Raw genomic sequence first — 22,875 nt, 5'->3', positions numbered from 1 at the left:
AAAGTGGTCGGTGCCAATCAGAGCCGTGGTTTTTGGGGGTCTCGCTGCTTTGGTTATGGGCTTGTTGTGTCTCATTGGCCCTACTGCGTCCAACGCTTTGTTTTCTTTGGCTGTTTCGGGTAATTATTTAGCTTGGGGCACGCCAATTTTCTTGCGGTTGACGTTTGGAAGGGATAAGTTCGTTCCGGGAAAGTTTTATATGGGAAAGACCTGGAGCCCGGTTATCAGCTGGACAGCGTGTGCGTTCCTTTTATTCATTATCATCATGGTCCAATTCCCATCCCTGCCCCAAGTCGGGAAGGAAACGATGAATTACACGTGTGTGATTACCCCAGGTGTATTGATCTTGTCCGCCATTTACTATATGGTATATGCGAAACGCCACTACCGTGGTCCGTGTAATACTATTGATGATGACGTTATTTACGGTTCTGAGGTGGACCTAAACTCCGGTTCCCTTGAGATGGGGGAGAAAAAGCACTAGCTGGAAGATACTTTATAGTTTGACTTGAATATACGAAAGAAATGTACAGATCTGTAATCTTTAGAAATTGCCACTGCTTCACTTGCCGTCTTCAGACAAAACTTTCGATATATATGTGTAAAAGTAAGGTATGGGTCGTAGGTTAGATATGGGCTGCTCTTGACAATAAATAATCTGTCTATCATGTTTCCTGGTTACTTTCATCTATAAATGTATGTTGTATATTAATGTAAAAGCCTTTGGCTGCTGTATAGTTGCCTGGCTAGCTCAATCGGTAGAGCGTGTGACTCTTAGCAGCACGCGATCACAAGGTTGCGGGTTCGACCCCCGCGTCGGGTTCTATTTTTTTCTTGACCGCAGATGAATTCTACAATTCTTTCTTATACGATTGACTAACCTCGCTTGATGTAGCTCCCCTTTCTGCTGTATATACTATGCATAACCAACAACCTAGGTCTATGAGATCCGTTTTCGAATCCAATGATAAGACATGGCCATGCCAGGCTACCCTTTATGGACCGCTACGATACACACCAGGGTTGACTAAGATGTCCTTAATAATAATCTATATTATTGTATATTTAACCTCATTTCTACTTTTGAATAGCACCTTGTTGGTTCTCTTCGTCACCAACTATCTTCACCTGTTCTTCCAATGGTTTATCCTGGTAGCTGATAATGGACTCGCTATCTTGGGCTCTCATATGCGCAATGACGGCACTTTCCTTGACCTCCGGCCCGATAAAGGTAACAAGTAAGAGGAATGCGAAAACGCATCCCATGAAAATGGCCATTACCTTGGAGTAGTTGAAGGCACCAACAATTTGCTGCCCATTGGAGTCGAACAACGGAAACTTTTCACCGATCGTTGCTTCGATGGTGGAAGAAGCGGAAGAGGCCAAGTTACCCAACTGATAGGAAGTGCCCACAATAAAAGATCTCCATTTAGGGTCGGCCAAGGAGGAAATATGAGCTGGAACCACACCCCAGGCCCCCTGCACAAAAAACTGCAAGAAGAACGCCCCAGCGTTGATGCCGGAATTGCGGACAAAGGCCCATGGGTAGATCATGGCACCGCCCAAAACGCAGGAAAGCATGATGGCGAAACGGCGGCCTACGAAAGTGGAAGCATGGCCGACAACCACACCACCGGCGATGGCACCAAAATTGGCCACCGAGTTTGTGACGGTGGAACGATCTTCACCGTAGTTAAGCTGCTTGCTTAATAACGTAGGATACAAGTCCTGGGAGCCGTGGGAGCTAAAGTTGAACCCCGCCATCAACAACACCAAATAAACAAACATCAACCACTGGGTTCTAAGCGACTCCTTTGCATTCTTCCAAAACTTGGACCCTTCCACGCCTTCGCCATCCTCAACCTCCATCTTTCTGATAAATGCGTCAGTCTGGGGGAGAGATAACCTCCAGGCAATAAATAGCACCGGCGGACCCGCACTAAACCAAAAAATGGCTCTCCACCCCTTTGGCGAGTTGTCCACAATGGCTCTTTGGAAAACCACAGCCAAGAGATACCCCAACGCGTACGCTTCCTGAAACATACCCGAAATGATACCTCTGGCATCTACAGGACAGTCATCAAGGGCACAACTGGCAGCATTGCCGTAAATACCCCCCATCGCAATCCCAAATATCGCTCTAACTCCCAAAAACTGTGCATAGCTGTTGATGAAACCAGTACCGATTTGGATAATAATCAACAAAACCAAGCAGGTAATCAAGGGGTACTTGTTACCACATCTATCACCCCAGATACCAAACCCAATAGAGCCCACAGATCTGAGCATAAGAACGAGCGTGATACCCCAGGTAATATCCTTTACAGTGACATCTAACGATGCGGCAATCTTGCTCGCATTCAAAGACACGGCAAAGAAATCAAACGCATCCCACGTCCACGCACAGATAGCCACTCCAAAGAAGGCCCAGTTCTTTCTGGTAAGCTGGGATAAGGGACTGAAAGGGTTGATATTGTGTTTGTTGGCGTCCCATTCAGCACGGGTGGGTAATAGCTCCGTGAATCTGGTCTTGATGTACCTTTTAATGGTGACAGAATCGAGTTTGGGGCCCTGCGAAGGCACGGCATCGGAGGTAGGAGTGCTCAATTCGTGTGTAGAAGGCATGGAGTTTATGTTTTACACGCTTAGAGTCTTAGCAAATCGCCGATTCCTAGCAAGTAGATAAACCGTCTCATATTTATACCCCATCTTTAGACCTCCATTATAAACGAGGTATTTTCAGAGACGTAACGGAGATGAAAAAGAAATTATATGGTCATTCGATGATTATGACTGTTTGAAAGGGTAACGGGGTGATTGGTGAAAGTGGAGAAGGGTGGCCGGCTAAAGATTCGCCCATGGCAATGCACGAGACATGCACACGCTGGGCCTACTCTGATGGTGGAGTGCGTCGAACTCCGAGACAAACCCCAAATTCCGAATCCTGGATTAAAGATTCCGACGCCTATTTTTCGACCGCCAAGCTGGAACTATCCATATACTTTGATATTTGTCTGGGTGACGCTGTGCCAAGGTAGCTTTTCAAACATGCTTAATATAGTAGGTTTATCTTTCAAAAAAGCCATCTAATCAGAGTGGCTCCCTTCTTGCTTCAAGACTCTATGCACATAAAGCTTTTACGAAACACAATATCCCGTGGCCCGTGGTTCAAGCTATCTTTTATGCGAGTTATGCTTCTCAGGCCGTTTTTCCGCCAATGAGAGACGAGGAGCATACATGCGGGATGCAATGGCGCCGCATGGCTCTATTTTTCCATGGCTGCGTCCTGTAGAGGTGCGTCAAGCACGCTTGGTCGGAGAAACTAAGCTTTAGTATGCATACTTAAACAACGGGTCAGTACCTGCCGCCCCGTCCGTTGCAAGCCTATTTTCGCCACTCCAAGTTAGCTCATGGGTATCATGGTAGCTCGTTATCGGTACGAAAATGTAACTAACATGCGATGCTGGTGGTTTGGTGGCGGTGAGTGAAAAAAAGGAACCAGCGGCAAGGGTTAACTGATCGGTAGAAAGTTCTCGTGAGTGCAGTTCGGCATTTCACGCCTGTGAGCGTCGTCCGATGGCTTGCTATTCTATTTTTGGCGCGTATCCGGCTGTGAACTTCCCGAGAAGGGTATGGCACAGGTTAGTGTCTACTTCCTAAAGCCCCGCCGCTTACCTATGATGCACTCTGGTGGTGAACCGTTTCGTATACTTATTCACTAGTAGTCAATAGTTCCCCGCTTTCCCTTAAGCCTTGTCCTCGGTTAACGATAAAAAATTTTCACAAACTGGATGTCCTTGATATTTTAGAACCCCTCCGGAGGCGAGGGGTTTGAAAGCGGAATATTCTCCGCGCTCTTAAACAATTCGCTCTACTCATGCTAGACCCACCGCCAGTTCTATCGCTGCTTTTAGGCAATGGATAATACGCCTTTTTAGTATAGTGTTAGTACTGCAAGCTTTAGAAATATAATCCCTGATCGGGCGGAGAAGAAGCTCCTTGTGGGTACAATCATACCCGGTCTCGACCGCAAAGATGTGTAAGCCTCGTTATAGCGTCCTCTATTTTCTATTCCTCGTCTGTCCTTCTATTCCCCGCTTTCCCATACGCCTAATTCGAGAGTAGGCTAGGATTCAAACCTCTTGTAAGTAACCCCTGTGTCCAATACCAGGAGTAGAAACCCTCCAACCTTTATGATACGTCACGGTATGTATCAAAAGACCCGACTATCACCGTGATCGTCTACGATGCAGATGAACCTAATCTCTGTTATAACCCCATACTATAAACTTTAAACGGTCTACGGTTTGCACGGTGCTTCTACTATTGAAAGCACTATACGTCATTTGGGAATAGTTGGAGCAGAGCACGAGTAAAAATTGGAACTCGCATTCTTGGAGTCCAAGCTTAACCCATAATGGCTATCTTCTCAGAACGGTTGTATGTATTTCCACTTTGGCCTTGGTGGTGAGCTCACATGATTTGCATATTCCCCGCCCGAAGAATCCTGAGATTGTTCTTGGCATGAGGTTATCTAGTTTAGCAAGCAGGTGCAGGGACGGACTCCCACGGGTGCAGCTCCACCCGACGTTCCCCGAAAACGCCAAGGATATGAGAAATATAGGTGTAATCGGAGAAATTCAAGCAGGGGTCATTACCTGAGAGGGGCTGCTCCCCCGCCGTTGCTAGGTATACGTCTACTTAGCCAGCACTTCCCGGTGGGGAAACTTCTCACCAAGAGGTAATGGCATCATTCGACCTGGTGTTTCAAGGCGTTCTACCACACTCATGCTTACCTTGTTATCTTTGTCAACCTACATGCACGTACTAGGCTCAGAATGTCATAAGATGGTTTCTGTTTTCCTTTTGATGTTTCTACGATACCAGTGCTGTCAATATGTGTTTTACTAATACCCGGAAAGAGAAGAATGCAAAAAATAGAAAAAATATCAGAACCCGACGCGGGGGTCGAACCCGCAACCTTGTGATCGCGTACTGCTAAGAGTCACACGCTCTACCGATTGAGCTAGCCAGGCTTTCTGATGAACTGTTGGTTAACTCTGATTACTATAAGACCCCTTTATATATACTAGCTTTTTCTTTTCATCTTATTACTGTGCCACGCCTTGTTTTCATGCGCTATAGCGGGTTAAATCCTCCATTAATTGATGCTAAGTAGAAATAAATACGTCAAGCTTAGCGGTATCTCCTTCACCATTAGCGGAAATGGCACGGCAACGAAAGTGTTACACCACGGCATGTCGATTGGCAAGTTCATCCAGCGTCTACTGCTCACTAGGTATAAATATATTACAGACCCTAAAAGATGAAAGGTCCGTAGAGAACAAAAAAATGCAAAATTAACCGGTATAAAATGTAGAAACAAGCCAAAAACACCCAAACCCAAACCAATAAAAAAAAAGATGACAGGGAGAAAACGTGGACGAGAAAGCGATACAGGACGAAAGGTATTTACCGTTGAGAACCTACCGTGGTTTAGTACCAATACTCTTCATCGGAATCAGATCCCGACTCATCATCCTCTTCCATCTCCTCCTCCACTTCCGCCGCCTCCTCTCCGGTCTCTTCCTTACCCTCGAATCCGTTCTGCGCCACTTCCGCTTCCTCGTACTCGTACTCATCGATGTCACTCAACGTGTAAATCAACTCACTCTGGCTCTGACTTTCCCCAACGAGTTCAATCAACCGCCGGTAGTAGATATCCAACACGTCACCTGCGGTCGATACATCGACAAACCGTGTGGACGGTTCCTGAAGGGACTGCTTGGGAACGACGTCCCACTCTACGCGCAACAAAAACTCCATCTCAAGCAAGTTCAACTCGTCCACCTGGACACCACCCACCTTGGCGTAGTGCGTGTTGGTGGCAAACGAGTCCAAGAGGCCTTTGCAGCCGACGGTGGTGGCTGTGAGGAGAAAACGGTGGACAGTGAGGGAGTTAAGGGAAAAAGCCGGGAACTTGGACGATAGAAGATCAATATAGTAGATTGTGGCGAGGAGGATGGAATTGGGGATGGAAGAGTACTTGGAAAGACGAAGGAGGTACGAATGGATGGAGATGTTTGGGGGCGATCTCGAGTGGAAACGCGTAAATCCAGCGGGAGCACCGGGCGAACCGGGGCTGGTCGGCACCGGAGCGTTCGGGGAGATTTTTTCGATCAGTTCATCGTTGATACCGATAAGCAGCGTGAGCAAGCGCGACACAAGCAAGATGAGATCAGAAGTAGGGCAATAGATGAGCTGGCGCGGTAAGGTCTTGCTGTTGGGGTTGGGAAGCAGATCTTGTGGCACAGGCGGTGGAAGCTCAACAACCGTAGCTGCTTCTTTAACCGGGCTGGGAGCAGAACAGGTGGGGTAAGCTTCCTGCACATATTTCACGTACGGTTCGGCCTCGGCGCTGGTCTCCCGTCTGAACGTTTTCATGTACGATTTGGTGATATCGTCCTGCCTGGAAGACACCGGCGGAGGCGCATCACGCTTGAGATAGCCCTGGATGATGTCTTCCTGGGACAGCTCCTCCTTAGCGGAGAGCTTGATTCGCTTCACCAGGGTGAGGCTGTTACTGCGGCTGCGGGCCTTGGAGTACGGAGAGCTGTTGTCGCTATTGCTGTGAACTGAGGTGTGGAGAGGCGATCTCGGGTGGGTAGGGTGTCGCGGATATACCTTCGGGCTGAGGGTGTTCATCGTGCGGTGGAGGTGGGCGCTAAGAAACGGCAGGTGCAGAGGCAGCGGCATCACCGGGGATGTATTTTCCGTCAAACTCATAAAGGCGGGGAATTAAGGTAGACCGTATGGAAAATGGTAAACAACGAAAGGAATCTGGATGTCGCGTTGAGATTCCAAAGCGGTATTGAAGCAAACGGGAATAGGTTGCTATAGGGCTTGCTGCCTAGCGGGTTTACCAAAAAAAATTGAGGTCAAAAATAACAGTTTGTCTCTGGTTAGGACTGGCTGAGTCACGTTACGTATAGTAGAGACTATCTAAAGACTGTGTGGATGGAGAGAAAGGTGAGGGAGCTGGTGTCAGGTTATGAACAACAACTCATGCCTTGTAGTACGGCGGTAGGTGTAGGGCGCAGGTGTGTATGAGCAAACGTGGATCTGATCGTTCTTATCTCATATCTTGCGGGTCATGCAAAATTTTCTGTGCTGCAAGAGACAACGTTTTTGCTCGGATTGTATGACGAGGCTGGCAGTATAAACAAGCTGTCTAGGCAGTAAAATACAAAGGGAGTGAGATGTGAGGAGAAATGAACCGGAAGGGAGGGCAGAGGCACCGGGAATATGCTTGGCTAGTTTAGAAGAGTGACCCTTGGTGCTTATAACCGGCCCGAAGCGCTGCAACAATCAAAAAGTGTGTTGGAGTTGAAAAACTGTTAGCCGCCGGTGACCAGTACGACTTTGGCGTCCCATACGAGGCACGTGGGGGACCCCACGTGTGGGTCTCACGTGATCTGCATATTAGGCTTACGCTCCATGTAACAGAACGGGCTCAGGCATAAACTAAATGCTGGCTGGCATATTGACATACTGGTTGACATCGTGACTGATATCATGGGTTTGCCTTCAGGATGAAGTAACGATAGTGTACACTCTGAGCAATTTCTTTTCCATTAACTGTCACTTCGTTTAGGAGAATGTCAGGTGGGATTAGAGTTTGGCTTAATTACGGTGATATCGAGACCTGTACGACCGGTGACGTGAGTTGCTCATGGTCCACCGAAACTAATTCATTATGGCTCCTAGTCTACGTGGAAACCATCTCGACAAATCGTTGTCATCCTTAATCGGCAGTCTATATATAAGACATGCATGTATCTACCCATTATGTTTTCTTATAAACGTGAAAACCACCTTGGCGAAAAACAAGCACTGTCCAGAGCGAACACCAGGATATTCTGAATACGAACATGTGCTGAAAAAATGAAATGATTGCGGTCTAGGTCGGTGTTGCTACGTGACAAACAAGCCGTAACTGCATACATAAATTAGCCTGTAACCCACGTGGCGAGCAGAACTGCAAGTGGTGATTATATCTACGGGAGGTATTAATGACCAAACCAGCCACTAAGAACTGCTAGAAACACTCAAAAGTTTAGCTATTCAAGTTGTATACTTCATTAGCCCTTGAAGGTAGGGGCATGGGCGTGCTGACGTGGTCGACTTTGCAGACAATCTTCCCGGGAAGCCTCCGTCTGTCAAGAACTGTGCAGGTGAAGCTGCGACATGTGGCAGATAAAGCTTGTTTGTCTGACGGGTATACATTTCGAATTAACCCCGAGATATTTGGATGCAAAATCTGAGAACCGGTTCTGAGCTGGTTCTGGGCTGGCTCCAGACTGACTTTTTGCTGACTGTACGACACTTAAGCTTACTGCAGTATGCTTCTATCGCATTAAACTGCATAAGCTCGGAAAACCTGGCCCTCGGGAAGCTCTGGTTTCCGTTTTTTTTTCCGGGTTGGTAGAGACTGGGATTCTCTCCTGTTTAAAACTCTACAACGATGTTGGTATGACAGACGAATCAACCCCATTGGATTAAGGAGTGCTGTCTCTTATAATACTAACCCCAGAAAGGGGTCTATATCTGAGGTCAAAATTATTCAATTACTGGAGACTAATTTCATCCAGTCACCGGACACCCTTGAAGCTTTGGGTCCTTAGTATATTGACCATTCGGTACTAGAAGTGGAATATGAAATGAATTATAGGATAGTATAGACCGATAATTCCGTGCAACCTTTCATCCCATCTGTATTTCCCAACTATAGAAGCGGTCAGCTTGTCAGATCAGTTTCGTAGGACAATTTGGTCTTTTCTATAGGATTACCTGTTGTACCGTATCTTTCGATATCATGACCTTCGAGAAATCCTTTTTAAGCTAGTTTGACACTTTTATGTGTTGAAATCTGTTCCTGTACATTTTTGAAGTCACGGGGTTGTTTAAATGTCTGTGTGAAGAAATATCCTTCTGGCTCAACCTGGTAGTCAAATGATGACTCAGAGGTGACTCTATAATAATCAAAAGCAACATTACTGGAAGAGCCAATTGTCTATAAAAAGGGCATACAATGACCTTAGCTTTATTATCTTTAATATTAGAACTGGCGAATATACATACTCCATTTACATATTCAAGAATTTGTTACCTTACCGATGGACAGGTAAATTATTGTAGCCAGTTACCATTACTTATTGCTATGGATACTAATATTACTCAGCAGCAAATCTCTAGAAATCAACATTATGCCCCGTGAAAACCAGAAGCCCACTCATCCTCGATTGTCCCCACCCGCCTATGACCTTCTCTCTCGGATCCTTATTCACATAATCATCCTGACTGTGAATGTTTGCAGATAAGTGTTTGCATACCGATGCTACAGGCTTGCGATACTCCCCTCATTTTTAGCATGCGGAGGATAGTGATGGATTTTTGCGCCATATTCCTAAGGGTATCAAAGTAGATACCAGAACTAGAAATAATCGTGGTTCCCCCGAGTAAGAATAGCTGTAAAGATGAGGAAACTTACTGCCACCGGAGCGAGTTTAAACCCCATTTTACTTCGATACAACACACACCTACACCCCTTTAACGTGAGATAGTACTTTATAAACCTACAAAAACGGTATTAAGGATTAGAACTGGAATCATAAAAAATTGGTGGCAAGGTATAACGGCGAATTCCTTCGCCTTTCATGGATGGTGGATGGAAACAGAGCGGGCTCTCTTAGCACGTGCAATTACCGGCCTCGCCGTCCAAATGGATGTTGATAGCGTCATTGTAGTCGTCGTTAAACTCATCATTGGCCTCCTCCTGCTGCAAGGCATTTCGAGAAACCACGTCAAAGGCTTCTTCCACATTGATGCCGTCTTTGGCACTGGTTTCGAAGTACGGCACGTTTCCCAACTGCTGGCACACCTGGGCGGCCTTCTTGTAGCTCACGACGCGCTTGTTTTCGTCAATGTCGATCTTGTTGCCGATAACGATGAAGGGGAACGTTTCCGGCAGACTGACATTGGCCTGAATCAAAAACTCGTCCTTCCACGCCAGCAAGCTCTCGAACGACTTGGCGTTGTTCACGTCGTACACAAGGATGCAGCAGTCAGCACCGCGGTAGAACGCTACACCAAGCGACTGGAACCGTTCCTGGCCCGCAGTGTCCCATATCTGCATCGTCACGGTCTTGTCATCGATGGGCAACTCCTTTGTGAGGAAATCCGCGCCAATCGTGGCTTTGTACTGGTGCGAGAACTTCTTGTTCACAAACTGCTGCATGAGGGACGTCTTTCCGACCCCGGAGTCCCCCAAGATGATCACCTTTAACAAAGTCTTTTTTCTGCTGGACATTTCAAGTAGCAACGAGTGGAGGTGGCTTAACGCTAGATGTTACGTGAACGGTTATACTACCTAGACCCAGTCTCGTGGTGCTTGCTGACCCGATTATCTGTGTCTCCCAGATTGTCAGAGGTGGGCTATGCACGACCTTTAGCCGCACGTGGGACAAGGATGTGGAGACCGTACGCAACGTGTGCCGGATAGAGATAAGGTCACAAGACAAGTGGTGCTCGGTTTACCGAAAAGATCGCAGAGAGGCTCAAGCATGTGACTATGCTGGTTGAAGTTGTTTGCACTGAATGGAAGATTGGGTACTGACCATTGCGATGTGTAGCTTCGTATACAATGGGTCCTGGAGTTAAAGTGAGCGCTGATTTTGGATGGTTTGAATGGTCTTGGTGGGCACAGATCACTAGATATCTACCGTAGTCCCTCGGTAAATATAAAATCACAGAATAATTTTGCTCTCGAATGACTCTGTTCAAAGGCACGCCAAGGCTTTTGTTACGGGTATCCCACCTGACGAGGCAACGTCGACAGTTGCGCGTGACAGAGGGATTTTCCTCCGAAGTCCTCCATAAACTCTTAGAGGCACTGCTAAATATGACTGGGGGCACAAACTGGCATCCTCCACCCGTGTTCCCGCCGTTATCCAACAGCGGTCAGCATACGTAATGTACAACCCCCGCAGTCTATCCTAATAAGCCAAGGTTCCCAATAGCCACCTGGCTTAGTTTTGCAAACGTTTCGAGTGCATCACACGATATCTGTCACTACAGGGATTCACATGCATCGAGCATGACGATTATGCATATATTACCACCCACGCATACAGATAATAGATTAGAAGGTCATCCAGGGGCCTCAGTATTCTATGGATAAATACCGCAATCCGTATGTCTTCTAGGGATAAATACCGCAACAGTTGAATGTCGCTTAAGAGTAAATGCCGCAACAGTCGTAAGCCGCTCCCTTTGTCCGTACTATGGTGACCAGCCATGTGGTACAAGGCTGCGCCCCTTTTTTCCCGCCGTATGAGTCTACGTCATTGTGCAGTGGGTTAACCGAGGCTACCTGTCTTAGGACATCACGACTGTGATTGCTTGCGGAAAGGTAGCCAATATCTATAAGCAATAAACGCCCTTATTGCAAGCATTTTCGGTGGCCGTAGACAATGGGGTATGCCTTTTCATGGCTGTGGGAGCAACGCCAAAGATTTGACCGCCGATTTGAGCCCCATGTCTAGTCATGCGGTCGTGTTTAGACTCTACCTATACCCGCGCAATATGTCGTCTAACGCGCCGTACGCGAGCTATTATGGAGTCAGCAAGGGAAACGCCTGGGGTATGAAGATAGACTCTAGAGCGATAGTAAACGGTTCAGATGGTTGTTAATCAGCTTATGAGTTGCTTTTGGCAAGCGTAGATCTAACCTAGGTTTTAGGCCGAAATCTGCTTTCATTCGTCCTTCCCTTTGTGGACATTGAGTAAATTACCGCATGGACTATAGTGATAATGCACCTCTCCGTAAATTGGTATGTCGTACACCCCACTCTCTGGAATTGTATTTAAGCTCCCCCAATCTTCGCCTTTCCCCATTCCCATTCTCCATACCCAGACATTCTTCATATCCAGACTTTCCTCGTATCCAGAAATCCTCTATATCCAGAAATCCTTTATATCCAGAAATCCTCTATATCCAGACATCCTCTATATCCAGAAATCCTCTATATCCAGACATCCCCCATATCTAAAGGTTCATATCCATTATGAGCACAGACACAAAAGTTATTCCGGTCAATCCCGCCCTCCATGACGGCCTGCCACACGTTGACAGCGACGATGACTTCATCAAGCCCGTCTCGGTTACCCGCAACACCACCGCAGGCAACCCTTTCGTGGTGAAAACCCAGCCTTCTGCCACCAACCAAATGAAAGTCCAATCATTTGCGTTCGAGCTGGCTGTTCCAGGCTATGACGGCTGGTACCCCCACGCGGTAGACTGCTTCGGTAACTGTTTCGGTACGCTTGGGACCATCCCTTGCTGCATCTGCTGCCCTAATCCGTACAAGTCGGTCCTGCAGGGTAACGTCGGGTTGATCACCAAGTTCGGGAAGTTGTACAAGGCTGTTGATCCGGGTTTGGTCAAGGTCAACATCTTGAGTGAGAAGCTCAAGTCCGTGAGTGTGATGCTCACCACCGCTGAGGTCTCGCAGCAAAACTGTATGACCAAAGACAACGTCAATGTCTACTTAACCTCGGTGATCTACTACCAGGTGATCCAGCCGGAGGTGGCTACGTTTGCGGTGCAAGACGTCAGAAGCGCCTTGGTAGAGAGGACGCACACCACTTTAAGAGACGTCATCGGGTCCCGCCAATTGCAGGACGTGATTGAGAGAAGAGAGGAGATTGCCGAGGCGATTTCCGAGATTATCGGCGAAACCGTGGCCGCCTGGGGTATCCACGTGGAAAGTATCTTGATCAAGGATTTGGCGTTGGACTCAACCGTTTCTAAGTCATTGTCCATGGCTGCCGAGGCCAAGAGAATCGGTGAGTCCAAGATCATCACCGCCAAGGCCGAAGTGGAAAGTGCCAAGTTGATGAGAAAGGCTGCTGATATTTTGGCCTCCAAGGCTGCCATGCAGATCAGATACTTGGACGCCATGCAGCAGATGGCCAAGACCGCAAACTCCAAGGTTATCTTCACTCCGACACAGGAATCGTTTGACAATATGACTGAGAAGTTCGAGAATGAGTACAACCAGGGCCAGATCACTAACCAGCCGGAGGGCTCCTCTGCTGGCCACCTGAAGAAGCAGAACTCTGGCAGAGATGCTTTCTCAACCAAGGATATGTTGACCAACATTGCCGTCCAGGAAAGCTATAACTCGGATATTGTTTAAGATGCTTGAGTTTTCTTCCTTTCCGAGGATGCTGGTTTAATCCTCCTTTTTTTTTTTTTGTTTGCGTGGCACTTGGGTGTGCCCGCTTGTGTTATTTTCCAGAGACCTGATTTTTTGCACTCGTTCCAATGGCCTCTTATTGAAACTCTAATTTTTAATTTACGACGTATGTACTCATTTCCTTGTAGGCGGTGAGAATGTTTAACCTCCGGTATACCATTTTAATTGGGAAATGGAAAAGAATTTGAAATCTAGCAGTTACATCGACGGCAGCGATTTTTGCACCATTTTCTTCGCCAATGAATATTCGTAACACAACCGGGAATCCATCCTGCCTTTTTCACTGTAGCTAGATGCTCTTCATACAATATCGTCACATCCGTTGGCACTTCGACGTATACAAAAGCCATTTGATTCCTTGTCTATATTCTTGGTATAACGTCAACGTAGTGCCAAGGGTAAAAAAAAAATTAGGCACAATCCCTCTTCATCCCTCAAGCCTAACTCTAAAGTTTTATGTCTACACTATCATGCCTGGATGATGCAGCAGCACCTAGCTTCCCTAAATCATTACATGCTCGTAGCCGTTCCAAATTCAAAAGTTAATTAATAATGTACATAGAGACGGACCAGAAACCTGAACCGCATGAGAAAGCAATGTACCAACGCACAAGCTGGGACACTATTGTAACAACTGATCGAAGTAGTGCGGTTGGTTGTTGATGAACTTCTTGGCCTTTCTGTCGAACTGGTCGGCGGTGTGTTTTTCCCAACCCCACTCTCTCTTCTTCTCGGCGTACTCCTTCTTGTCCATGACCGACAACATGTGGCGGGACTCCGCGGCGATCACGGTACCCTGGCCTTCGGACAATACCTGCTCCGGTCTCAAGCTCTGTTTGTAGTATCTGCTCAACGATCTGTGTCCCACAACAACACCACTCGGTAAAAGCAACTCGTGGCCGTTGTTGATAGCCACCTCGGTAGGCAAAGGCGCCTCCTCGTCACTGTCGTCTTCGCCCTCTTCGACATCCTCCCACTCGCCCTCCGGGGTAGTGGCATCGCCCTCTGGAGCAGCGGCGTCACCGTATGTGGAAGAGAAATCGTAAAAGTCTGAGATTTCGAGCTTCTCGGACTCAGACTCGTACGGAATGCGACAATGGAACTTCGCCAACATGTGCGCTCTGACTGCCTCCAAGGTTCTCGCCTGGAAGTTACACACAATACAGACGTTACCCAAGCCAATCTTCTCGGACAAGTACTGCATCAAACCGGCCTTATCCACAAGGTAGTCCCTTTCTGGAATGTACAAACCGTGCTTTCTGAACATGTGGTCCTCAGCCACAGCGGCGTTAGGGAAGGACTTGTTTGGACAGAAGAGACAGCAGTTGGCCGGGATCTCGACCTGGTTCTTCAACTTGGCTTGCATTAACTGTTCTTCCTGGCTCAACTCCGGCTGCGCCTCCTCGGTAGCTTCGGCCGGCTCTGGGGTCGTAACTGGCTCCTGGATCTTAATCAGCTCGAGCTCGCTAGTGATTTGGTCAAACTGCGCCTGGGTGTTGGTACCAGCAGCAATCATGGAGGCCCTGGCGGCTTCCAACAACTGTCTCTTCTTCTCCATCAAGGCTTCCTTCTCTCTCTGCCTCTGCTCTTTCTTGGTAACGGTCTTCTGCACATCGGCCTCCAACTTGCCACCCTTTCTGCCTCTGACCTTCTTCAATTTGGTCGTGGAGCCCTCGGTGGTTGGTTTCTGGGATGCCTCGTTCTCTGGGGCCGCCAAAACAGCAACCTTGGTCTTGAAGTTCTCCTCGGAAATGGCGGGCAAGTCCGCAACCCTTCTCTTCAAGTTGTATCTGTGCCAGTCGGACTTCATGTGAATTCTCTGGTCATCTGGGGAGGCAAAAGCCAACCCACAACTGTTACAAGTGTACTGCATCTCTAGAGAGGTGTTATCTGTCCCAGCGTATTTGTCCTTGTGTGTACTGAAAAAGGAGGTCGGAATCGGCCCTGCCTTGACGCAAATAAATTTTCATGCAGCATAAAAAAAAAACCAAAAAGCTCGCATGCTTATGTAATCTGCGATGAGTCGTGCATTCCCACGTCTTGCGGCTCAGGAAAAATCTCTCTTTTTTTCACCTGCAAGAGCCTCCTACAAAACGTTCCACCTCGTAACCACTACGAGCCCTCCTCCCTTCCTTAACTCCTGCTATCCACATCATGAGTGAACCCTTTGAAACGCTTTTACCGAAACTCCTCGGTACGGTACGAGCCTCGGCTGCGTTAGCCGCCCAGGATGTCAACTTCTACAAATCACTCGACGGCGGTTTGGCAGCGCAGATTGAACTGATTGCGGGCAAGATCTTGGACGCGACCAACATCTTGATCCAGCTGACGGATGATCTGGCCGATGCATTGGAGTCCGGCGCCGAGAACTTGGACGACAGCTGGAAAACTGTGGCCAACGTACTCGATAACTTGTTTGAGAAGACGGACATTGCGGTCGATGACAACCGCCGGTCGCGCAACAAGGAGGCGCCGGTCCAGGAACGCGACTCCAACATGACCTATCTCGAGGATGTCAGTGCGTCTCTCGACAGGCCCAAGTCTGCCAAGCGCATGGGCAAGCCACAATTGCAGTTCCGCGTACCCGTGGACAACTCCGAAAGCCACGCGTTCAAGCCGTTGTTGACAGAGAAGCCGCACGCTACCGTTTCCTTAGAGGAAGTGAGCGTTATGGTGACGCCCGAGCTCGAGGAAGACCCTTGCTACTTCCCACACCCGTACGCGGCGGAGATCGATGCGCAGCCGTACCCTTCGTCCATCTTGGAGGTGTCAGAGCCGATCAAGTCGCAACCCTGGGAAACCACCTCGGCAATCTGGGTCGACACCGTGGAGGCACGCGACGCGATGCTCGTGGAGTTGCGCAAGGCGCTGGAGATTGCTGTTGATTTGGAGCACCACGACTATAGAACCTACTACGGGTTGGTGTGCCTCATGCAAATTTCGACCTCCGAGCAGGACTGGATCGTGGACACGTTGGCGTTGCGCGACGATCTCCAGGTGTTGAACGAGGTGTTTGCAGATCCTGGTGTGGTCAAGGTGCTCCACGGCGCGTTCATGGACATTATCTGGTTGCAGCGCGACTTGGGGCTCTATGTGGTGAGCTTGTTCGATACGTACCACGCGTGCCGCTTGTTGGGACTTCCGAAGCACAGTCTTGCGTACTTATTGGAGCGATTTGTGCAATTCAAAACGTCCAAGAAGTACCAGTTGGCCGACTGGCGCATCAGACCGTTGCCACAGCCGATGGTTGCGTACGCCCGCTCCGACACCCACTTTTTGCTTGAGATCTTCCATCTCTTGCGCAACCAGTTAGTGCAGACGGGCAAGATGGCAGAGGTGTTGTACGAGTCGCGCCAGGTGGCCAAGCGCCGCTTCGAGTATACCAAGTACAAGCCTGCGCTCGCAACCTCCCTGGTCGCCACCCCGCTCAACGACAAGAGTGAGCCGTGGAGACCGCTCATGAACCAGTACAACCTCCCCTTCAGTAAGAGACCTTTGGTGGTTGCATTGTACGAGTGGAGGGACGCCATGGCCCGCCGCGACGACGAGTCCACGAGATACGTGATGCCCAACCAGCTATTGGTGTCGTTGGTGGCGCTGGCCCCAATCGACGCCACCGGCGTGCTCTCTGCCAGCAACTTCATCACCGACCACGTTCGTGTTAACGCCAAGGAGGTGGCCACGCTCATTGAGCAGACCCTCCAGACCATAGACGCCGAAGACTTTGAGATCATGAACACCATGGCCAAGATGGAGACCGTGGAGGAGACCGTCGACCTCGACTTTGTACAGAAGCTCGACGCCAACTTCGCTCTCTTGGCCCAAACTCTCCCAGAGACCACCCATTTGGTCAAGAACAACTCCCGCTTGCTCACTCAGGCCATGACCCACGATGCGGTCTGGAGCGTTGAATACGGTGCCGAAAAAACCACCACCAACATCAGCGTCACTGCGGAACGTATAGCGTTGATCCAGGAAACTTTGGCCGCCATGAACGACCAGGAGGTGGTTGTCCACGAGCCGCCGGTGTTTGAAACCGACGAGGCTGTCACAGTTGTGGAGGAGGAAGAATACGTTCCAATCCTCAAGGAACAGAGGTTGGACCCAAACGAGGTCATTACCTTGAGAAAAAAGCAGACCGCTAACCACCGCAACTCTAAGCAGCTCGCACAGTCCGAAGGCGATGCCTTCGACTACAAGTCCGCTGACAAGGTGTTGCTCAACCCGGTCAGAGAAAGACCGCAGAAGGGCAAGAAGAGAAATACCGCCTTTGACCCGTACTCCCAGGAGTCCGAGGGTCCGAAGCCGGCCAAGAGGGCAAATACCTTCAATAGCGGGAAGACGTCGTCGTTCGTGCAGAAGAGAAAGCGGTAAAGCGGTGTAGAATATGTGTATAATAGAACTATGTTAAGCGACTGCAGGAGAAGTGCGAAGCTAATCTGCATGCTCCTTGGATGGGCTCCTTTTGAAGATTGATCCGGTCGACGGCCCTAAGAGCGTGTACTGCCTGTAGAAAATTTACAGGTCTCCGTGTAAATGGGGGGTATATATTCCGTCTCCGGCTCATTCCCATGCCAGCTGAAGTTACCACCTCCAGTGGTTCAAGTATAGTGTCAAGGGGGATTAAAAGTTCTGAATATTACCCCAGAAATAGTATTTGTCAAGGTCTAATTTCATGCTAAAAACTTTACCTGTAGCTTTCTTACACGATCACAGATTGCTTGAATATATTGCAACTAATTCTGAAATACCCCCCCTCTGCTGTAGGTATGTTTCCGCTTCGGACATCACAAGTCTTCTACCAAAACTAACCGACTGGCATCGTTTGTCGTTGTAAGAATCGATTTTGGAAGGGTAAACTCTTCGGACCCCAGGTGGGTCTCGTGTGCTGCACCCTTATCCACCAATTTTCCTTTCGATAATATCAAAATCTTCGTTGATTCCTTTTCCTTCCCTCTAAACGAGGTGGAAATCCGTAACCGACTCTTCAAGTGAGCCATTTTTTGTCTCATTTTCAGGGGCATTGGCGTGCGGGCGACCTCCTGGTCGCTGTCAAAGTTTCCCGTGGCATTGTCCAAGAGTGTGTTTGAAGTGGCGGAACTCCGCGCAGTGGATACGTTTCCGGTCTGCAAAATTCTTCTGGTGTCGAGGGTTTCTCTCCCAACCGCTTCACCAGGTCCGGGGATTTGCATTTCCATCTCTGCAACCTCCTTGGCCACGCCTCTGAGCGAGGTATACTCTGTCGAGAGCTTAGACGAGATCACCGAAACATGTCTAGGATCAACAATATCATGCTTTGCGATAGGCTTCTCTCGTTCGGGTCCGGTGAATGAAACAAAGGCTTTAAATCGTTGAACGTGAGAAGTTTTGGGTGGCTTGAAACAAGAAGCTGCACGGGCAAGGATTTGTGAAGAGGCCTGAGATAATGTCTCTCCTGATTGGGCCGATTGATCAGTTTCGAGGTAACTTGTGAATGGGATAACAAGGCTGTTAATTGTAGTCGGGTGGTAAAAGCTTTGAATATCCGTGATTTCTTCCCTCAGGGTAATCTGTCTCTCCTCTGTCACCTGTGGGGGTTTTATATTGTCAAACCGGACTTTATCGAAGCAGGAGTTTGCATCATTGGAAAGAGACTCTGTTTGTAGGTCGGAAGTTAATATTAGTGGAGGGCTACAAATAATCTCCTTTTCCTTTGTAATTGCTTCAATTTCTCCGATTTCATCTGATATCTCCTGGGCTAACTGCTCCCTGAACTCATCCTTGTCTGAAGAAAATCCGTCCGGCAGCACAGTACTCAAACTCTCCGCTAATGTATTTGTTAGTCGCTGATTCTCCATTCTTGTTTCTCACATAGGCCTAGCCTGAAGGGATCACTTACTCTTTGGGGGATCATCCAACCAGTTGCCCCACTCAGGGATAATCTTGGGCTGAGAAGGTTCAATACTGAGCCTTGTATCCATTTGGGACAACTCGGAATATCTAGATGTTGGCCGGTTTTTGATATCGAACGAGGAGGCTAGGTTCTGTGAAAAGGTGCGGAAATAATCAAAGTCATCTTCATCGTCCGAAATTGTATCCAATTCATATTGTCGATTGATCTCCATCAGCATCGGTGCTGTCTCTACTCGAGCGTTGTCGCTCTCTGCAAGCTCTTGCTTTTCTCTTTCCACGTGTGTTTTCTTCGGTCTGTCATTTACTGCCTCTTCCATTTCCGTATCAAGGTCGCTCTTTGGGGCATTGAAGGCTCCCAAAGCTTCCATCGAGAGCAATGAGCCCCGGGATCCCAAGCTTACGAGCCTCCGTGAACCTATTTGCGCCGATGGAAGATGACTCGGACTCCCAGGGGAGCACTGCTGAACCTCAGAGTGTCGGCTTTTAGAGCCCGTCAAGTAATTAGGAGTTGGGAGGTAGGAAAAAGCACGCCGGGGGAAGGTAGAACTGTAGGCTTGGATTCCATTACGGGCCGAAGCCTCCCTATGGGCGGCAGGTTCCTTGGAGAACTTGCTGGAAGGAATCGGTTCTCTCTGGTTGGGGCTTATGCCGCACTCCTGCTCCACCATAAGTAGACCTCCAGTTTGATGTGAATTAAATTTGTTCTCTGGTCCTTTGGTGTAGGGTTCAAGCTTTGCTGGTCGAGGGGACATTATAGTATGCTCGGCTTCAACCATTTCTCCTACGTATGACTTCGCTCCTTGTAAGGTGCTGGAGTTTTTGGTGGCCTCAATTATGCGGGCCTGTTCTCCGAAAAGCCTTTCTTGTTTCTCGGGGATACCGTTGTTTCTCTCTGTCGATTGTCCTCTTTCCGCCTTCTCCCTGGGGCTCTTTCGCTCGGCTATGAAAGCACCTCCCATCTCAACAGAGTCGAGGCTTTGAATATTTTCAAGGGACGGCGAAGGAACCCCCATGTCAATGCTGGAGAGAGAGATACACGTGATTTGACACACCCCAAAATCTGGCGTTTCGGCCTCGAGTGTTGGGTCGGAGTAGCGGGAAGCTGGAGAAAGAACAGCGTCCTTTGCAGACACTGATGTGACATTTTGGAGATCGGCAACCTGTTCGTGTCCGGAATCCATAGTCCGGTCGTAAGGCGAGGAGCTGCTGCAGTTGAGAGCGTTTAGCTCGTCACTGGTGCAGACGGTTCCAAGGGGTAACTTTGCTTCGATCTGGGAACTGAAAGTAGCGTTCTCGTGCAGCAATAGCGATTCCTTCTTTGCGGATGTAAATAGAGCAGGCTCGGTCATTATTAATTTTTAAAAAGAGAGAAATAAGAACCATCATTATCTCATTTTACCCCCTTCAAGGACTTAGTTATCGTACTCAGGTAGCCAGTCTTGGGATATATAAGAGAAGTAGCCACAGAAACGCGTACCTCTGGACTTGCGTCTGTGGCCCAGGCTCGTGCGTGTGTTTGACGAGATGCATAAGGGAATGTACTTTAGACAACGCATGTCTGGGATATTCACTTGGGTAAAAACGTTTAGCGAGGTGGCGGATTTACTTTTTAACACTATATACTCTCGTCTATTCTTTTTTTTTTTTTTTTTTTTTTTTTTTTTTTTTGACTATGAATTGTAACCCTAAACTTGAAATTGAATCCGAGGGGGGTCCGTTACCCATGGTTTATCTGAGCCTTCAGCTGAAGCATCCACAAAGACCAGACCCATCTAGGTCTCATCGCTGTTAAATTAGTAAAGCCAAACCACCATAAATATAATCTATCACCTGCGGCTGCTTCTTAGAGGAGCAGACAAAAAGCGAGCAACTCCTGTCCCAAAGCTGCAAAACTCTGTATACAGTACAAGGGGCTACGAACTGTTAAAATACTAAGTTATGCAACGTCTCCTTTCCAGAGATAAAACGCCTCCTATAGCAGCGTAACCGCCTCACAAAATTGTAAAACTCAGTTTCTCGTAAAACCTCAATAATTTACCAACCCTTTGTAGGTCATTCATATTGCTTACGAGGCGGCTTTTTTCGACAAGCCGCACGGCCTGGCTAAAAATAAAGGCGCGTCCTTCACTTATCTCGACCACCACCTCTCTCACTTTCAAACACACCAGAGCTTTATATACCACTCATAATGTCCGTTGTCTCCCCGGTTGTGAAAAAGCTTATTGCCGTAATCACGCTCCTCATATTCATAGCTCTCCTCTACGTCCACTCATTACCGAAAGCTCACATAAAGATGCCAACCGTGCCTCCCCCCAAGTCCATGGAGGAGCACGATCTCTGCACAATCACCAATCCGTTGACCAACGGGTTCATCAATCTCCGCGAGTTGGGTGCTCTCGGCCATGACGGGCTTGTGACCGCGTGGAACTCCAAAGGCTTTGACTACCACCACAACTTCACGCTCGGGATCTGCTCCACGCCCTTCAAGCAGCCGGCAGAGGTGCGTGATGTGTCCAATTCGTCACTTGTCGGCGGCTACTACACCAATGCGGACGGCACCAAATTCTCCATCGGTGAGTACTCTGCGCATCCAAAGTTCCGTGGCCGCAAGTTAACTCTTACGTACGAAAACGGTAGCTACTGCAGCGCCAGCAAGGACCTCCGCAAGTCAACCATCTTGTCCTTCGTGTGCGACCGTGAGATCATGGCTAAGGCCCAAGTTTCATTTGTGGGCCAGCTCCACGATTGTGCCTACTACTTCGAGGTCAGAACTGTGCACGCGTGCCCTACGTTCAACGACGAGGAAACCGCGTCCGTAGCCTGGGTGTTCTTCCTCTTGATCCTGGTTGCCGCGGGGGTGTTCTTTGGAGCGGGCCACTTGTACCAGCTTATCCGCAAGAATGCCAGACGTATGGCGGGAACGAGCGCCGATTGGAAGCCGACGCCGGTGGTAGGTGTTGCTGACGCGTTGAAACAGTTGCTCAAACCGAACGAAAAGCTACCTCTCTAGGCGTCAGGATTGTCATATATATGAGACGGCGGTTCCGGTGTATGTTAAAGGGTTCCGGTGTATAATAAAGCTATACATGTGGGAGGGGCCGTTATTTCAAATTAAAGGCGGAAGGAATGGGGACGATTATTCTTTTCGAAAGAGGGACCAGGAAGGAATGAAAAGGACCAGGAAGGGGCTGGAAAGCCCGGTAATAACCACGCCTGGGAACAGCCTGAGCCCCAGTTGGTTTTAAATTGTGTTTGAATCAACAATATTTTCAGATATGCATATATATTTATAGTCAACAATTCATAAAATATAAAACTTCTTCCAGAGTTTTAATAAACTTATATATTATATATAGCACTAAGTTGATGATTTATATAATCATAATATAAGTACACCCGCTTCCTTAAGAATGTGTGAAGGTTGAGGAAAATCCGTAGACCAGGTCTATGTATGCATCCATAGCTATACGCATTACATTGCCAGGGGTTAAGGGGTACAAGAATCCATGGTGCATGTTTAGATGTGTTTATAAGCTTTAATCTATATACACATAGCAGTACTGGCCCCCCACACCAAATAAATTAACACTGCACATATACCGCACTAGCTACACTGTAACTGAGCTTTCCGAATGTTACCTTACACTATTGGTTGTGTATTCTA

At 48.3% G+C, this 22,875-nt stretch overlaps 9 protein-coding genes and 2 non-coding genes across 11 annotated transcripts in view; 5 read left to right on the top strand and 6 right to left on the bottom strand.

Annotated features, from left to right (window-relative positions):
* Positions 1-484, top strand: part of BABINDRAFT_40474 (uncharacterized protein) — a gene marked incomplete at both ends in the record, with an annotated part of 4,711 nt that extends 4,227 nt beyond the window's left edge. Inside the window, one exon of the mRNA XM_019131976.1 lies at positions 22-484. Within this exon, the coding sequence (XP_018983271.1) occupies positions 22-484 (463 nt within the window). The remainder of the gene's footprint in view (positions 1-21) is intronic.
* Positions 485-740: 256 nt separating this feature from the next.
* On the top strand, positions 741-823 carry BABINDRAFT_t315. Its single transcript has one exon. It is a non-coding gene; the product is annotated as a tRNA-Lys (tRNA).
* A 213-nt stretch (positions 824-1,036) lies between these two features.
* On the bottom strand, positions 1,037-3,117 carry BABINDRAFT_162996 (uncharacterized protein). Its single transcript, XM_019129655.1, has one exon. The coding sequence runs from the start codon at positions 2,623-2,625 to the stop codon at positions 1,078-1,080; it is 1,548 nt and encodes a 515-aa protein (XP_018983270.1). The 5' UTR covers positions 2,626-3,117; the 3' UTR covers positions 1,037-1,077.
* Positions 3,118-4,953: 1,836 nt separating this feature from the next.
* Positions 4,954-5,036, bottom strand: BABINDRAFT_t295. The gene has a single exon. It is a non-coding gene; the product is annotated as a tRNA-Lys (tRNA).
* A 775-nt stretch (positions 5,037-5,811) lies between these two features.
* BABINDRAFT_18353 (uncharacterized protein) lies at positions 5,812-6,105 on the bottom strand (the record flags this gene model as incomplete). The annotated part of the gene is made up of 1 exon (XM_019131186.1): positions 5,812-6,105. A coding segment is annotated over one exon (294 nt), but the record flags the coding sequence as incomplete, so codon positions are not given.
* Positions 6,106-9,748: 3,643 nt separating this feature from the next.
* Positions 9,749-10,369, bottom strand: YPT72 (Rab family GTPase; the record flags this gene model as incomplete). The annotated part of the gene is made up of 1 exon (XM_019130592.1): positions 9,749-10,369. The coding sequence occupies one exon, from the start codon at positions 10,367-10,369 to the stop codon at positions 9,749-9,751; it is 621 nt and encodes a 206-aa protein (XP_018983268.1).
* A 1,918-nt stretch (positions 10,370-12,287) lies between these two features.
* On the top strand, positions 12,288-13,259 carry BABINDRAFT_40462 (uncharacterized protein; the record flags this gene model as incomplete). Its single annotated transcript, XM_019131975.1, has 1 exon — positions 12,288-13,259. One exon carries the CDS (start codon positions 12,288-12,290, stop codon positions 13,257-13,259), a length of 972 nt encoding a protein of 323 aa, XP_018983267.1.
* Positions 13,260-13,941: 682 nt separating this feature from the next.
* Positions 13,942-15,192, bottom strand: REI1 (Rei1p; the record flags this gene model as incomplete). The annotated part of the gene is made up of 2 exons (XM_019131971.1): positions 13,942-14,967; positions 15,040-15,192. 2 exons carry the CDS (start codon positions 15,190-15,192, stop codon positions 13,942-13,944), a joined length of 1,179 nt encoding a protein of 392 aa, XP_018983266.1.
* A 255-nt stretch (positions 15,193-15,447) lies between these two features.
* Positions 15,448-17,984, top strand: RRP6 (exosome nuclease subunit). The gene has a single exon (XM_019127212.1). The coding sequence runs from the start codon at positions 15,474-15,476 to the stop codon at positions 17,691-17,693; it is 2,220 nt and encodes a 739-aa protein (XP_018983265.1). The 5' UTR covers positions 15,448-15,473; the 3' UTR covers positions 17,694-17,984.
* A 122-nt stretch (positions 17,985-18,106) lies between these two features.
* On the bottom strand, positions 18,107-20,560 carry BABINDRAFT_168524 (uncharacterized protein; the record flags this gene model as incomplete). The annotated part of the gene is made up of 2 exons (XM_019130591.1): positions 18,107-19,125; positions 19,198-20,560. 2 exons carry the CDS (start codon positions 20,558-20,560, stop codon positions 18,107-18,109), a joined length of 2,382 nt encoding a protein of 793 aa, XP_018983264.1.
* Positions 20,561-21,197: 637 nt separating this feature from the next.
* On the top strand, positions 21,198-22,597 carry BABINDRAFT_162988 (uncharacterized protein). Its single transcript, XM_019129654.1, has one exon. It carries the CDS (start codon positions 21,400-21,402, stop codon positions 22,219-22,221), a length of 822 nt encoding a protein of 273 aa, XP_018983263.1. The 5' UTR covers positions 21,198-21,399; the 3' UTR covers positions 22,222-22,597.
* Positions 22,598-22,875: the final 278 nt, after the last annotated feature.

The sequence above is a fragment of the Babjeviella inositovora genome (genome assembly GCF_001661335.1).
Source record: "Babjeviella inositovora NRRL Y-12698 unplaced genomic scaffold BABINscaffold_12, whole genome shotgun sequence".
Lineage (NCBI taxonomy): Eukaryota > Fungi > Ascomycota > Pichiomycetes > Serinales > Babjeviella > Babjeviella inositovora.
The sequence above is the reverse complement of the archived record's forward strand: the minus strand, read 5'-3'. Positions and strand labels throughout refer to the sequence as shown.